Raw genomic sequence first — 16,174 nt, 5'->3', positions numbered from 1 at the left:
CCTGGGGCACCGACCGCCTCAAGCTCAGCCACCCTCCGGATATTATTCACTGAGCAGGAGGAAGGAGTTTCAGAAGCTGAGACAAACGCCTTCTGGCTTAGGCAGCCTCTTATCCAAAGGCACCCATGCCCCCTGCTGTCTGACTTGGAAACATCAGCCTTCCTCAGCAGAGCAGGGCAGCTACCATCCCCACCAGAAGACCTGGTCCTAGTCTAGCTGCTAAAGAATTTTTGGGCTTTTAGTCAGACGAGGAATAGACAGCAAAAGTATCCAGAAGGAAGACGGTGTGGCCCCGTCCACTCCTCACCTCACCCCATCCCACCCTGTCTTGCAGCTGCCATACAGTCCAAGAAAACAACCCTCGGCAAACAGCCTCTCAGTTCTCTATGGACCAACCTCTGCCTCGCCTGCACATGCAGAGTGGCTGACGGGAGGCCAAGGTCAGCATGGAAAACTGACATACAGATTTCTAGTATTTGTCTTCCATTTTATAAGTAAATTCTGAGAATAGACTGACGCTAAGTCTGAGTGTAAAAGTAAAACAGAAACCACATTTCCCTGTCTCCTTTTATTCCACATATCAGCTCATTGCAAAGTTTATATCTGAGCTCCTTTAGGAAGTGTGGAAGAAGCTCCACCACCTGGAGCAGAGAAGGCACTAAATAGAAAAACTCCAATGCCAGAAATATTATCAAGATATGTGATAACTTAACACATACAAACCTGAACTCATTCATCCATCTCCAGATAAGCCCTTGCTACTCTTCTAAAACTCTGACCTAGCTTTGCTAGACAAGTCAGTAAAATAAAAAAGCACAGGAGAGAAACTCCTTGGAACTTGAGACTTATGGACAAAGTCAGTGACAAGAGAACAAGACAGTAAGTTACATATAGTACCTGAGTTGGAGCTTGCAGAGGGAGCCGACAGAGAGCTTCTGGGCCAGAAGACCTGGTCGTTTCACCTGACCTACCTGAAGGTCAGGGCTTATCCTGTCAATAATGCCTGAGCAGAAAAAAGAGCTCTGGCCTTAGATGACTGAGTTAGGGGATGCAGAGGATGGGATAAAGGAGCAAAGTGCTTTTGGGAAACTAAGGATTGTCCTGTGACAACCCTTGGCCCTGAGTGAAAACAGTAAAAGGCCTAGATTTTGAGCCAAATACAAAATCAAGAGACTTGGGCAAGGTGGATGAGAATTTCAAAGATCCCTATCTACTTTATGATATATTCTGCATTCAGGCTGGTGCTGTGACCTCACTGCTGGGAAGTTAGCACAAGTAGTCACAAGGAGCCACGTGAGGACCGCACGGATCATTCAGCTTACACAGAGGCAAGAAAAAAGCAGGAATCTCACTGCAGGGTGCAGTCTTCATACCTCCTGTTCTAGTGCTTCACTCTTATGACCACTAAAACTCAGGCGGGGGCCCACCCATCCAAAACAAATGCCCTCCCCATCTGAGCACCTGGATTAATCACCAAACCCTGACACTGGCTGAGCTGACAAGAGATTGGCCTGTGGAGTGATCTGGGCAAAAGACAAGTACTGGCCTGTGGGGAGGGCATTTAGCCCTGTATTTCTCTAGAACAGTATGCAAGACAATAGTTTATGAAGAAAAGATTCACTGGCTTCCTTTGACTTCCTTATGGCTACACGCCCACTACAGAATTCTCATTAAGACCACAGTGTTCTGGGTCTGCTCACTACACATGGAAGAGGGCCTATGGAAGAGCAGGAAATGAGGCAGGCAACAGTGACACATCCCTTTAAGTTCTAGACTCTTCCCTGCTTATATTCAAGCCATAAAAGCCCTGGATCTATACTGGTTCCAGGTCCCCCACATTTAGTGGAAACCAGAAAAGTCTGAAATAGCCTCGCACCACGATCAGAGACACACAAGAAGAAATGGGAACCCAACTGCAATGAACCATTCTAAATTTTAATACCGCTCTCAATAAAGCTCATCAAGGGATGGCTGGGTTCTCTTACAGCTCCTCAGCCATCCCTGACATACTGTTAACCAGACTATCCTGGGTGGTCAGGACAATGCAGCTGCCCCAACTGCCTCTTTCTTACTGTCTGCAGTCTTGAAAACCTTATAATAGAAAGCTACTGAATCCTTCCTGACTCTAAGTCTCAAAGGAGGAAAACAAAATTATGGTTAGCTAGATGTATCTTAGGAAGTGACCACCTTTCACTCCCCAACTCAAGATCCTCAGCCTTCCTTTTTTGTCTTATCTCTATGGAGGTTGTCTGTAGAACTCAAAGGACAGGCAGCTATGATATGATAATGGGTTGTATAGCAGTCCCCCCACCCCCAAAAAAAGGTGGTTGGGCAGGAGGCGCATATTTTCTCTCTTCTATATATATCATGTGTGTTTGTATCAGTGTACAGACTATATCCTGATTTTCTCAACTGTCAGAAAAAAAATTCTCCTCCTAGCTTGTATCTGCTAATCCAGGATGTCATCAAGATTACTACTAAGCTACTTACTACACTGTGTAGGATGGTGTGCCTTAACTCTACTGCTTTTGTTCTGGGAAAAGTCTACACCTAAAGATATCTCAGTCAGGCCAGAGATTCTTCCCTAAAATCCCTCTCTCTTCTTAATAAACCATGCTGTAGAGTTACAGAAGACAGGAAAAGGAAAATAATTTCATTAAAACCTCAGCATCCCCATTTCATTAAAACCTCAGCATCCCCATCCCATAGTATAAAAAGACTGTACTGTCTTTTTATTTAGCTGGCTAGACCTCTAAGACATGGTATTATGTTGTCAAAGTAAGAATTCAGCGGCCCTGCTAAAACCTACCTTAATGACTGGAGAGAGTGGGGAGTCAGCCAGCCCAGCAAACCATACTCACCACGCCTCCCTTGTCCCCCTCCATGAACTGAATGATCTGGCAGGATGATTTCTCCCAGAGGAAGATGTGCCCACAGTCACTACCGCTCACCACAAACTCACTCTTGGGGCCATAGAAATTGACGCCTTTTACTGTAATGATAAATGAGGGAAAAAACCGCATGAGAGCTGGCATCAAGCCTAAATATTTACCTCACAGGAAATTTATTCACAAATCTAAATCAGCTAAGAGCCAAGAATTTCTTTCACTTTCACAAAACAAATTGAGGGATTATGCATGTAAAATAGATAGAATAAGAATCATCATACCAAGTCCCAGAGATGATTTATAGTCTCCCAAAGAGGTCCATGGAGCTGAGCAGTGTACAGTCCTCAGCAACAGCCGCTATGGAGCAGCCACCAGCCTTACTGATGCCTCACCTGTCCCAGCCTGAATGGCCCCAGACTGCCCACTCTAAAGCAGCACTGTCCTATGCCCTACAATTATCCTTGGTATCTGTGATTCACTGGTACCCTGTCTGTGCTTCCTGGGTCATTAGATGACCTAAGGCAGGTGGAAGTTTATGCTACAAAACGGCCTAAAGCACCTGAGGTGGGCTTGCTACCAAGACTGAACAATAGGACTCCACCCTCTGAAATTAATAAGAGAATCCAGGAGTCCCAACTGCTATGTCTAGTACCATATCCATCATAAAACTGGAACACTTCCTTCTGTATGCCCATGGACCGAGGTTAAATATAGCATTTCCCCTCTCTTCTCACAGTTCAAGAGAAAAAGGAAAACTAACTGCTCTCTCCCAGTCAACACTGTAACAGACATCTGTTATGAGCACTAATAACAACCAAGAGCAGTGATTTCAACTTGTCTATACAAGAATCAAACAGGTAGCTTTTTAAAACTCCTAATCAAGTTGTACCCTATACCAATTAAGTCAGAATGGATGGATATGCGAGCCGGCTTCAGGTGACTTCATCGTACAGCAAAGTTTGGGAACCACAGACAGAACAAAAAAGGCCAATCATCACTGCAAACCTGGGTGAGGCGCTATCGCCATTCCTGCTCTTCTATCTCATTCAAAAGAATTATTTCTTCCTCTTCCTTAAAAGTACAAGCTCACCCCCCTATTTTAGGCAATTAGTCTTAGTACCACTAACTAAGGAGGGCTCTCCCAAACTCCCTAGTAAGTCTTTTAATCCTGAAGTTACCTGAAATCATAAGTTTTCATATATATATACATATATATATATTTTATATAGTCAGTCTAGTTTCCTTACACCCAGACCAAGTCTAACATCACTGTCATGGTGAGAAATGCTCCCGACCCCTCTCTCCTCTAGCACAGGAGGGCTGATGAAAACTCCAGCCCACTTAGGCCTGTCCCTTGGTGATGGGTAGCCTTCTCCTTTAGGTAATTCTTATTTGCACAACCTAAATGAGATACTGTGGTTCTTCAAATCAACAGGCTTGGGGTACAGAAACCTAGAAAGACAGCCTCACCTGTGGCATTATTTCTGTGGCCCTTATATCTCTTAATATACTGGGCCCCATCACTGTGAGAGGAGTTGAAGAGGTAAATGTCTTCATCATTGTAACTGGCCAGGAGCTCTGCCAAGAACAAGCACACAGCAGTGAAGGCAAAGGCTGAAAAAAGCTAGGACTAGGAGTTGGGGGTTGGGGTGGGGCTTCTTGCCAGTAGTGCCCCCTCCTAACACCCAGGTATAGCGCCCATCTTACTCAGTTGGAACAGCAAGCAATTCAGGTGTCTAGGGTAGACTAGGAACACGCTGCCAACTCAGGGGTAGCAGAATGCTCAGGAAGATCATACCCATTAATTCAGGAATGAGTCAAAGGCGTAAGAACCTGCTCAAGCAAGCAGCCTGGCCTTCAGGACAGGCCCTGCCAAGTATCAGCTGTGGCATTCTGCGAGTGCCTGGCATCTCCAAGGGTCATCTGCTGCATCCTCCCACTGTGTGCTCACCGTCAGCGACTACTCCCCACGGCTCCACTTGGAGCTACAGCACAGTGGTGAGCACGGGAGGGCACATGCCTCGCTGGCTCAGCAGCTCCCTAGACAGAGGGGGCATGCCAGCCTAGGAGCTGGGCCCTGCTCACGTACCTGTGCCGTCGTGGCTGTACACAAGACAGGTGATGTTTGCTTTGGACTCACTGTTCACCTGCAATAAGGAGCAGATACTGACTGATGCCCCACCCCCCCATTTATTACACCACCTTCAGGAAATAGGTTTTCCTTCAAACTCCCCTATATCTTCTCCCAGAGTCTGAGAGAGAGAGAGACAGAGAGAGGCAGAGAGACAGATAGACAGGAGTACAACTGATGAAACTTGACCAAATTAGGGGGAGAGGGCTTTCTACTGGTTGTCTTCTGTGTGCTAGCCATTTCATATGCACATTATCTTGTTAGGCTTTACCACTGTGGTACAAGGCAGTTATCTGTATCTCTTTTTGTTGGTAGGAATATTGACGCTAAAGGAGGTAGGGTGACTGCCCAAGATCACAAAACTGCTAAATGGTAGAGCCAGGATTCAAATCCAGGTGTCTTTTGACTCCAAAGTCCAAGCTCTTCCCACTATGTCAACAAGTCTGGTGGCAGGCTTGGGGTTGAGTCAGGGAAGCCTGGAGCCACTGGCCCTTCATGAATCTTACCAGGTGATGAGGGCAGAATTTCTTGAGTACTCCATTGTTTTCATTCTCATCAATCTTCCTCTGGTCATAAATCCTACAGAAGAAGCAATGAAAATGTCAAAACTTACAAACAACCCTTGAAGAACCGAAGTTCAATGCAATGACTAGAACAGCAGTCAGCTGGATGTCAGAACAGATAAAAGACATTCCCCAATTCAGCTTCTGGCTTAGGCTTTTCCTCAAAAATCTTCTCCTACCCCTCTTTCAAACAAAACTCTTTTATCCAGGTACTTCTCATTTCAAGTAGTAATCCTAAATTACATTATTTTGAAGTGGCTTATCTCTTCTCTCAGCGTTTATATCACTTACGATTTATCTGCCCTGAAATAACATTATAGATCCTTTTCTATGTATGCTGCTTCCCCAATACGGTTTATTACTCATGGGCAGAGACCATGCTTTTTGTAAGTCAGGGAGTCCTCAATCCCAATCCCTCCCTGAAATTTTATTTGGCTACTTTTCCCCCTAGTTCTCCCCACAACTATTACAAGCTACCACCTATATCTCAAGACTCCCTCTATTCTTCCATCTTTCCCATCAAGCACCAAACTACCTTCACCTTCCCTCATCTTTCCAATCCAAACTTTAATCATCTGTGCAACCATTTATGACACATAGATTAGGTGCCAAGTATTATACCAAGTGCTAGAAATACAGTGAGGAGCAGGCCAGATCTAGTCACTGTCCTTGCACATCAGTGTCCCCCAATCTCCAGCGTCTCATCCCTCCAAGGACCCTGTTTAAATCCTTCCACTGACCTTTCCTACTCTTGCTTTTTCTGTCCCCCCACCTCCCCACCACGCCATCAGTTAAATTATGGAAAAGAGCAATCTGCTTTTAACATTTTCATTCCCTCACCCCCTATTCATTTCTCAATCCATTCTAATCTAGCTTTGGCTTTCAATTCACTACTGAAACTTCTCTGGCTAAAGTCATCAGTAACCTAAGCACCAATGCCAACAAGATACTTTTTTATGTCTTTCTCTCTTCTTGACATTATTCATTATTCCTTCCCTGAAATACTTTCCTTCCTTGATATCCAACCACAAGCACATGGGCTTGTGCTTCTTTGTTTATCCCTTAAATGCTGATGTTGTTCAAAGGTCCAGTCTTAAGTTCTCCTCTGACTCTATATAAGGAAATTTTAAAATCTAGAGTTCAAGTATATGTGAATGCCCAGAAACTGTGCTTACATGTATTTTTCCAAGGAGACGGGATCATAGTTCTCGTACTCTCAGAGGCCAGAGACTCAAAAGGGAGGAAGAATTCTGCACTATACTTTTTTCTGGTGATCAAATTCCATTACCAACATTTTAACTACCACCTATATGTAGATACATGTCTCTTAGATCTGTGTCTCCAGCCCACACTTGTTCTGAGTGATCTCTACATTTATAGCCACATGCCAAATGAATGTTGTAATGGAATGCCCAAAACAAAATCATTCTCCTTAAGATCATTCAAGATCTACCCTTTCCCCCAAATCTTTGTTAATGGCACCATCCTAAATTCAGGTGGCCAAACCAAAAATCAGGTCCTTTCTTCTCCTATATTTCTTTCCTGTCAACAATTTGACTTCCTGGGTATATTTCTTCACTATATCTGCTTTCTCCACTCTTATTCATTCTTTGCCTACATTATTTGTAGTAACCTTCTGATTTCCTTGCTCATACTATCACCAGAATAACATCTAACATGAAAAATTTAATGTAAATTCCATAATTAAATCTCTTCAGTGATTTTGTACTTTCTAGTAAATAAGGTTCAGACTACTCAATATGGCTGTCTACCACTCCCAAAGATCCTATACATTACACACACACAGCTATGCTTTCTTAAATATACCATGTCTCATCTTGTTATCCTAATACAATTGTTCCCTTTACCTGAAATATTTCCCATTTGTCTTTAATTTTCTTTTGTGAGAAAGAACAGCATAGTTAATGGTTTCCACCATATTGAAGGAATCTGAACTGAGTTCAGATACTATGCTACTTACTAGATGAGTAATATTGGGTAAGTTACTTAATATTTTTAATCCTTATATATCTGTTTCTTCAGAATTCTCCTTGAAGGCAGAAACTATACCTAGTCCACTGTGTATCTAGCACACAGCAAATGCTCAGTAAATGCTAGGTGAATAAACAAATGAATCAATGTATGTTTGTATTCTCCACAGTTCATTAACAAATATCCTGCATAAACAGACTATCCGGGAAATGTTTTTTAAATGAACCAATAAAAAAAGAAAACAAATAGGAGACTGCTATACTATCAATTACTACTCTTCAGCAAATATAGCTGCTAACAATCAGATTTGTTTCCCTCTAAGTCTAAATCAACAGCTTTCAAGTATCACTAGGTCATCATTATGTTCCCAAGTCATCAAATTAGTAAAAAAAAATTTTAATTAAGTATTTAATATTCTGGTGTATGGAACATTCTGTGTTCCTCAATATCTAAAGCTCTTTGCCCTTCTTTTATCTTTCTCTTTCTTCTGTAAGTATTTATTTAGAACCTACTATATTCTAGATATGATGCTTGAGACTGCTGCTGCTGCTGCTGCTGCTTAGTCGCTTCAGTTGTGTCTGACTCTGTGTGACCCCATAGATGGCAGCCCACCAGGCTCCCCCATCCCTGGAATTCTCCAGGCAAGAACACTGGAGTGCGTTGCCATTTCCTTCTCCAATGCATGAAAGTGAAAAGTGAAAGTGAAGTTGCTCAGTCATGTCGGACTCTCAGCGACCCCATGGACTGCAACCTACCAGGCTCCTCCATCCATAGGACTTTCCTTGCTTGAGACTAGGGGTTGGCAAATTTTTTTCTTAAACGGCAAGGCAGTAATTATTTTAAGCTGGCAGGGCCATCCAGTCTCTGTCACAGTAACAAATGACTATGGCTATGTTCTAATAAAACTTTATTTACAAAAACAGTGTAGACTGCTAACTCCTGTGCAAGAAAGTGGTGATACAAAAATACAAAAAATTCTCTTATTATCTGAGCATAGGACAGAAGCTTGTCATTCAAAAAAATTTTTTTTGATTTATAATACTTTATTAAGCAGTTTTAGGTATATAACAAAACAGAGAGCTGTATAGATGTTTTCCACACACTCCCTGCCCTCACACATGTACAGCCTCTCCCATTATCTAAATCACTCACCAAAATGGTAGTTTTTTAAAAACCTACACTGACATACCACAATCACTCAAAATCTACAGAGTTTACTCTGCATTCTACAGGTTTGGATAAATGTATAATGACATATATCCATCATTAACATCACAGAGTATTTCCACTGCTATAAAGAATCCACTGCCTATTCCTCTCTCTTGCCCCACCCCAACCCTGGCTATCACTGATCCTATTTCCACACTTTTGCCTTTTCCAGAATGTCATACTGTTGGAACATATAGTATGAAGTCCTTACATACTGGATTTTTTTCCCACTCAGTAATATGCATTAAGATTCCTCCATGGCTTTTCATGACATGATAGCTCATTTCTTTCTAGTGGTGAATAATGTTCCATTGTCTAGATATACCACCATTTCACATACTGAAGAACATGTTGGTTGCTTCCAAAGTTTGGCAATTATGAACAAGGCCATAGACATCCACGTATAGGTTTCTGTATAGACATATGTTTTCAACTTGTTTAAGTAAATACCAAGGAGCTTAACTGCTGGATCACAGGGTGCCAGTTCTGGAGACACTGTCAAACTGTCTTCCAAAGCAGCTGTTATTATTTTGCACTGTATGCATTTTCCTGATGGTCATCTTTCCATTCAGTTATCTGAATATCTTAAGTGAGGTGTCTGTTAAGGTCTTTAGCTCGTTTTTGATTGGTTTTTTTTTTTTTTTGCTATTGAGATTTAAGAGTTATTTGTGTATTTTGAATAACAGTCCTTCATCAGATGTGCCTTTTGCAAGTATCTTCTTAGTCTGTGGCTTATCTTCTAATTCTCTTGAAAGATACTGTCACAGAGCAGAAGTTTTTAATTTTAATGAAATCTAACCTATCAATTTTTTCTTTCATGGATGTCTTTATAATGCAAGGTCTTCTAGGTTTTCTCCTATGTTATCTTCTAGGAGTTTCATAGCTTTGGGTTTTACTTTCAGACTATGTCTAGATTCAGTTTTTACATGTCGATGTCCAGTTATTTCAGCACCATATACTGCAGAGACTATCGTTTCTCCATTTTTTGCCTTTGCATCTTTGTCAAAGATAGCTCAACTATATTTACGGGGGTCTACTTCTGGGCTCTCTATTCTGTCCCTTTGATCTATTTGTCTCTTTCACCAACATAATGCTGTCTGAATTACTGTAGCTTTATAGTAAGTCTTGAAGTTGGGTAGTATCAGGCCTCCAACTTTGTCCTTCTCCCTCAATATGGTGTTGATCTTTAGTCTCACCTCACAAACTTTAGGATCAGTTTGTTGATATACATAAAGTATCTTGCTGGAATTTTGCCTGGAACTGCACTGAATCAACAACTCAAGTTGAGAAGAACTGACATCTCCACATTATTGAGTCTTCCTGTGCCCCTGACATTTTAAATCAAATGAAGAATAGCGCCAGCACTGTCTCAACACTCTCACTGCATGTCTCTGCACAGGCCTCCAGGCCCTCACTGACTTTAAGCACCTCTCTTCCCTCCTCACCTCCTCTTCCTGCCATGCGCCTTTAACCTAGTGTTCTCTCAGTGTCACTGATAACAACCAACAGGGAAGCAAAGGACTATTTACTGACTCTGTTTTATAAATCTGGGCCTATTCCAAATCCTTTAGCAATAAATTTACATGTCAACCAATCACACTGCCAAATCTATCACCACACGATTCATTTATCTGATATAGTCTCCCTTCCTTCACTCCTGTAAATTCTTACACCAACCCAAGCAGGATTTAGTAGCAGAGACTCAAATTGCTATCACGCTTCACCTGCCTACCTTTTTTCTTTCTCCCTACCCATCCCCGCTTTTTGATCATATTCCAAAAAGCATGGCTCTCTAAGGTTTCCCTTAAATGCTCCTTCACAATCCTAAACTAAAATTCAGTATTTACGATGCAAAAGCCTTGAGGATAAATAAGCGATTCCTCTGTACTCCCTTAGAGGTTTTCCTTCAGGCTAGTGAAAGTTAATAGTGCTATGATATAAAATATTCAGCAAAAATATTTTCAGATTCATACTGTAAGGTGAGCCTAAAGTTTCATCAAAGAAAGAATCAGAAAGGAGGAATTCCAATATACTCAATGAATGAAGAGGTGCCAGAGAAATTGAGGATGATGAGAGACGAGCTAGGGTGTTGGAAGGGCCGTCTGCTCATAGGCAATCAGTTGAGTTCAGTCACTCAGTCGTGTCTGACTCTTTGCAACCCCATGGACAGCAGCTCGCCAGGCTTCCCTGTCCATCACCAACTGTGCCTCAAAATCGACATGTGCTTCTGTCACGTAAACAGCCTATGGCATGCTGAGAATTTGGCACGCAAAAAGGGATAAAGAACACTGAGGCTGATAAGAGTCAGAAGATCTGAGTATTTCTCCTTGTATCGAAACACTGAAACAAATTTCCAGCCCCATTCTAACCCTCAGAAAGTATCAGCTTTGGATAAAGGCATTATCAATTGCAGTTATCAATACAGACAATGCCTCCATTTTCCTCCAAACATCAAGGTCCTTGTGGTTGAATTATCTCAATTCACAGACTTTTCAATGAATCCAGAGCTCAAGCAGGAAATACAAATTAGAAATTTCAGTAAATGCTTTTTTTTGGAGGAAGCAGCACTTGAAAGTTTCAACAACTAAACCCTTTTTTGGATCAACAGCTTCTTACCTTTAAAAAAAAAAAACTACTGCTACACATTTGCTATTCGTCAATAGAGGAAAGGAACTTAGAAGGCAATGAAAACAGGGGAAGAAGAGAGTAACAAAGTTTCCCACTTCTCTTGTAGGGCTCTCAGGGATTTCTAAAAATTTAGTCCATCCCTGTGATTCTCAATAAAATTAATTATAGAATACACTTATAAAAATGGAGAAGGCAATGGTACCCCACTCCAGTACTCTTGCCTGGAAAATCCCATGGACGGAGGAGCCTGGTAGGCTGCAGTCCATGGGGTCGCAAAGAGTAGGACACAACTGAGCAACTTCACTTTCAGTTTTCACTTTCATGCATTGGAGAAGGAAATGGCAACCCACTCCAGTGTTCTTGCCTGGAGAATCCCAGGGACGGCGGAGCTTGGTGGGCTGCCGTCTATGGGGTCGCACAGAGTCGGACATGACTGAAGTGACTTAGCAGCAGCAGCAGTTATAAAAAATACCCTCTCATTTAAAAAGGAAGATCATGTATTTCACTACTATCAGAAAAACATAAAGTCATTCATTTTTCTATAAATCTCTTTCCTCCCTTTCAAACTGACGATCCCTCGGCAACTAAAAAAATATACTTGAGACAGACCAACTGGGTAGGGATGGGATATAACTGTGACAAAGGGTCAAGGAAACTAACTGCAGTCACATGTGGTCATGGACTGAATCCATAAGCTCTGTTTCCCCTAGGATATGTCTCAATAGACAATGTTACAAGAAATGTTCAAAACAAAAATATCACTAAGGATAAAGAAAAGTGGTTCAGGATACTAGGAGCCAAAAACTCTAAGTTCACAATGAGAATTTCCAAGTCAAATAAATCATTTCTGAATCTGAAACCAGTATTCAAGATTTCTAGTGCATGTTAACTTACATATGAAAAATGGTGGAAAGTATTTACTAACTAGAGCACTTGCTAGTAAACCTGGGTTTACGCTAACTACTAGGTGGAGACCTCAGTCAATTCATCAAACTTCCTTAAACCTGATAATATCCGCAACATGTCAAGCCATCCCTCAGGGAATGTTAATTACGGAACAGAATACATCACAGAAGTTTAAACTCTTTGGAAGATGGCAAAAAATGAAAGATGGTGGCTTATGGATTTCTAGGCAATTCATACCTTTCCAAAAGGGACAGCTGGTAGGACACAATGCATCACAATCTCAAACTCTCAAAGAAGCAAAACAGCCACAGACTCACCTTACAAACTGGTCTCGTCCACCCACTGCAAACTGGTGGGTGTTGGCAGGATTCACATAGATTGTATACAGCCCCACCTTCTTCTCCTTTTCTTTTGTCACCACCAGTTTCCTTCAAGAGTAGAAAAGTACAAACGTTATATTCTCCCAAAGATTCAGACAGTCATGGCAAGGGAAAACAGAGTAATGCAGACACAGCTAATAAGAAACCAAACAGATTTTCATTTGGAAAGAAAGAAAAAAGTGGTTTTGTTTGTACATTGCAACAAGAAAAGAAAACTATAACCCACTGCCATATATATTTACTAAGTGCTACTTTGGAAATGGAATAAAACATGTAGTACTTTTATGGTGTTCCTCAAGAAGTATAAAATTAAAGGTATATGAAAGTATCACTTCCCAGAGTCTCAGCCTGAGTCCAATATGATGATAACCAACCATTAAAGAGACAATACCCACATTTTCCCACCTTTTACTTACAAATATATCTTTCCAATCATCTGGGAGCAGGGAGTGAGAGGAGGATGAATCATAGGAACAGTGGACAAAAAAGACTTTAAGGTCAAAATCTACCTCCCAGATTTCAGAAAAGCATCACTTAAAACACAGTTTTAAAATGCACAAAGAAAAACGGCAATCAACAGTTAATCCAAAGGGAAACAATATTAGTGTTCCCTTATTTGAAGAAAACTAGGAGAGGAGATTCTTATGAAGACAGCTATTTATAAGGCTGAAAATAATTTCTGAATTATTCTTCTGGTTGTACTACAAAAACAGGTGATTCTGAAGAGGGCATGGGACCCCAAGGAAACCTTATAAAATTTCCATAATTTGTCCCACCTTAAGGGTGGCCCTATGACTACTCTTTCTAGATTGAAGTGTCCAACCTATGAAATATGACATCATAAGGATTAGTAAATTTATAGAAGACAGGAAAGGAAGGGTTGGACTTGGTTTTTTTTTTAGTGCCAAATAATATCTATTATCTGGGTCTACCATGGTTTATCCATTCACCTACTGAAGTACATCTTGGCTGCTTCCAAGCTTTGGCAATTATGAAGAAGAATTTTCATTTTTAATTCTAAGCTTTTGTTCATTTCTGGTGCTTAGAGAAAGAACTATAATTATGACAAGTTTCTTTGTAAATGTTAGCATCCTCTCTACATGGTCAAAGTCACTCCAACCTAAACTGTTCTAGGCAAAGAGGAGAAATTTTATTAATATTTAATTTTAAAATCTCTGTAGTTTTCCATTAGAAGAATAGTGTATAGAGGTCATTAAAAATAAATGTTATTAGGGAAAATATAAATACACATGTACCCAACCCTCAAAAACACAAGGCAGAAAACAAATCAAAAAAGAGTTTCAGGAACAAAATTAGCAATGGAGAAGAGGCAGCTCTGAGTTTTAGATAAGGAAGAGGAAGAGGAGTAGATACTGCTCTTTTCCAGAGTACTGTCTCATTTCCTAAGCAATCTGGATTTTTTCAGAGGGAGAGGGTTTCAGACAAACATAAAGTTTACCATGCAGAAGCCAAATGAGGAAATCGAGGTGAAAGATTATGAAGTTATTATGACAGCTCCACTGTCATCTAATCCTGACAAAGAACTCAATCTTTCCATGCCTCCATATATTCACCTAAAACAAACAATTCTCTGTCCCAATATGTAAAAACATGGAGTACCTTGAGCTCTCCATGGAAAATGCAGAGGTATAAATATGATTAATAATGGTAGCAGGGGAAAAAAAGGTTTGACACTAGAGCAAGGCAGCAGACAAAATCATATGAAACAAATTTACCAAATTTTGCCTTAAAACTTGCAGTTTTAATGAGCAGGTATGCTCTAAGAAAAAGGGAAATTATGGATCAAACCACAGGATTCTTTTGAAGAATATCTCAAACCAGCTTTCACTGGCTAAAGGAATATCCCCCCTACAGCTCTAAATCTCTTTTCCTATGACATTAGCCAATTTCACCAGCTTCCAGAGAGTCAGCTATTATGCATACAAAAAGGAAATATTCCCCTATGTCAATCTCATACAAAAATGCCTAGCATATAAGCGGATGTTAAGGCACCAGCTTAAGATATTCTAGCCATGACCTTCACATTCAGTCCTCCAACCTCATTCCAGCCTTTCACTAATTCAACCCCTAAAGCAAAAACTTCTTGAAGACCCACTGTATCTTATTTTCCCAGCTCAGAATCTGGACCCCCTCCTACTATAAGTTCCTCTTACGTTCCCCCGTTTAATTTCTATCCCATCTATTACTGCTCGCATCTAGATTTACTGGTCAACTCTCAGTCAGATTTTCTGCCTACAACATTTCATCACACATTCCATTATCTGCCAAAGTCATGTGCTCTGCCCATTACTTGAACCAGATTCCCAATTTCTTGTGGGTTAGTAGTAGTTTTCCTCTGAATCTGATTCAGAGGATCTCATTCTGCTTCACAACTCTCTACCAGAGCAGACCAAACAAACTCCTATCATGTTTTCCATCTTTGCCCCTCCCACTCCTCTCTGGAAAACTTGCTAATGTTTCATTATTATCACAGAACCACAGAACTTTAGAATTGAAAATAACAAACATCATTCAGTTTAAGAGGTTAAGTGATTTCTCAAAGGCAGATAACTACATGCTAGGACTGAAGGTAGCACCTTTATCACCCAGGCCTGTTCCCTTTCCAGAAGTCCATTCGTTCTCTCTCAACCTTCACCCTCTTGAAGTTTTACATCAATAACCAACATATCCTTTCCACAAGCTGAAAACACTTCCATCCTTTAACCAGTTATTTTAAATTCTTCCACTTTGTAGACAACTTTTTCTATACTAATCTCTCTAAAAGTCTGATAATAATCAGCTGTTTATATCACCTAATTAACATATATTTTACTTGTATGCTTTGTAAAAATCAGTAATATCCCTTACTCAATATTGGTATTCACTTATAAGAGTTAAGATAATTTTTAAGGGGGGAAAAGATCTGTACAGTTGAATACTCTGTGGTCCCATAGTAGACTTCCAGTATTCCATATTAAATATATGAAAGTGAAAGTGAAGTTGCTCAGTCGTATCCGACTCTGTGACCGCATGGACTGTAGCCTATCAGGCTCCTCCGTCCATGGGATTTTCCAGGCAAGAGTGCTGGAGTAGATTGCCATTTCCTTCTCCAGGGGATCTTCCTAACCCAGGAATCGAACCCGGGTCTCCCGCCTTGCAGGCAGACGCTTTACCGTCTGAGGCACCAGGGAAACCTGCGTGTATGTTATGTTCTTGCAATTTGCCTTTTTCACATTATAATGCGTTTTGGAGATATTTCTACGTCAGACCAAAAAGGCCTACCTCATTTTTAACCATGACATATATATCATAACATTGGTGTACCACAGTTTGTTTAATGATGACCTAGTTGATAGATTATCTAGATTATTTACTGTATTATTTGTTTTAAAAAAATTATATATATTGTTTTGTTTTTTAAAAATTATATAGTTTGTTTTTTTAAAAATTATATATATTGTTTGTTTTAAAAATTAT

General features: G+C 40.7%; 1 protein-coding gene across 9 annotated transcripts in view; it reads right to left on the bottom strand.

The window, feature by feature from the left end:
• The window catches only part of DCAF8 (DDB1 and CUL4 associated factor 8), a 43,170-nt gene that overhangs the window by 6,287 nt on the left and 20,709 nt on the right, over positions 1–16,174 (bottom strand). For all 9 annotated transcript variants that reach the window (XM_059883289.1, XM_059883283.1, XM_005203485.5 and 6 more), the window contains 5 exons: positions 12,635–12,745; positions 5,526–5,598; positions 4,978–5,035; positions 4,359–4,466; positions 2,862–2,992 (listed from right to left, as the gene is read on the bottom strand). In XM_059883289.1, coding sequence (XP_059739272.1) covers positions 2,862–2,992; positions 4,359–4,466; positions 4,978–5,035; positions 5,526–5,598; positions 12,635–12,745 — 481 coding nt within the window. The remainder of the gene's footprint in view (positions 1–2,861; positions 2,993–4,358; positions 4,467–4,977; positions 5,036–5,525; positions 5,599–12,634; positions 12,746–16,174) is intronic.

Source organism: Bos taurus, chromosome 3 (assembly GCF_002263795.3).
Source record: "Bos taurus isolate L1 Dominette 01449 registration number 42190680 breed Hereford chromosome 3, ARS-UCD2.0, whole genome shotgun sequence".
NCBI lineage: Eukaryota > Metazoa > Chordata > Mammalia > Artiodactyla > Bovidae > Bos > Bos taurus.
Note: the sequence above shows the minus strand (reverse complement) of the source record. Positions and strands in the feature narration are given on the sequence as shown.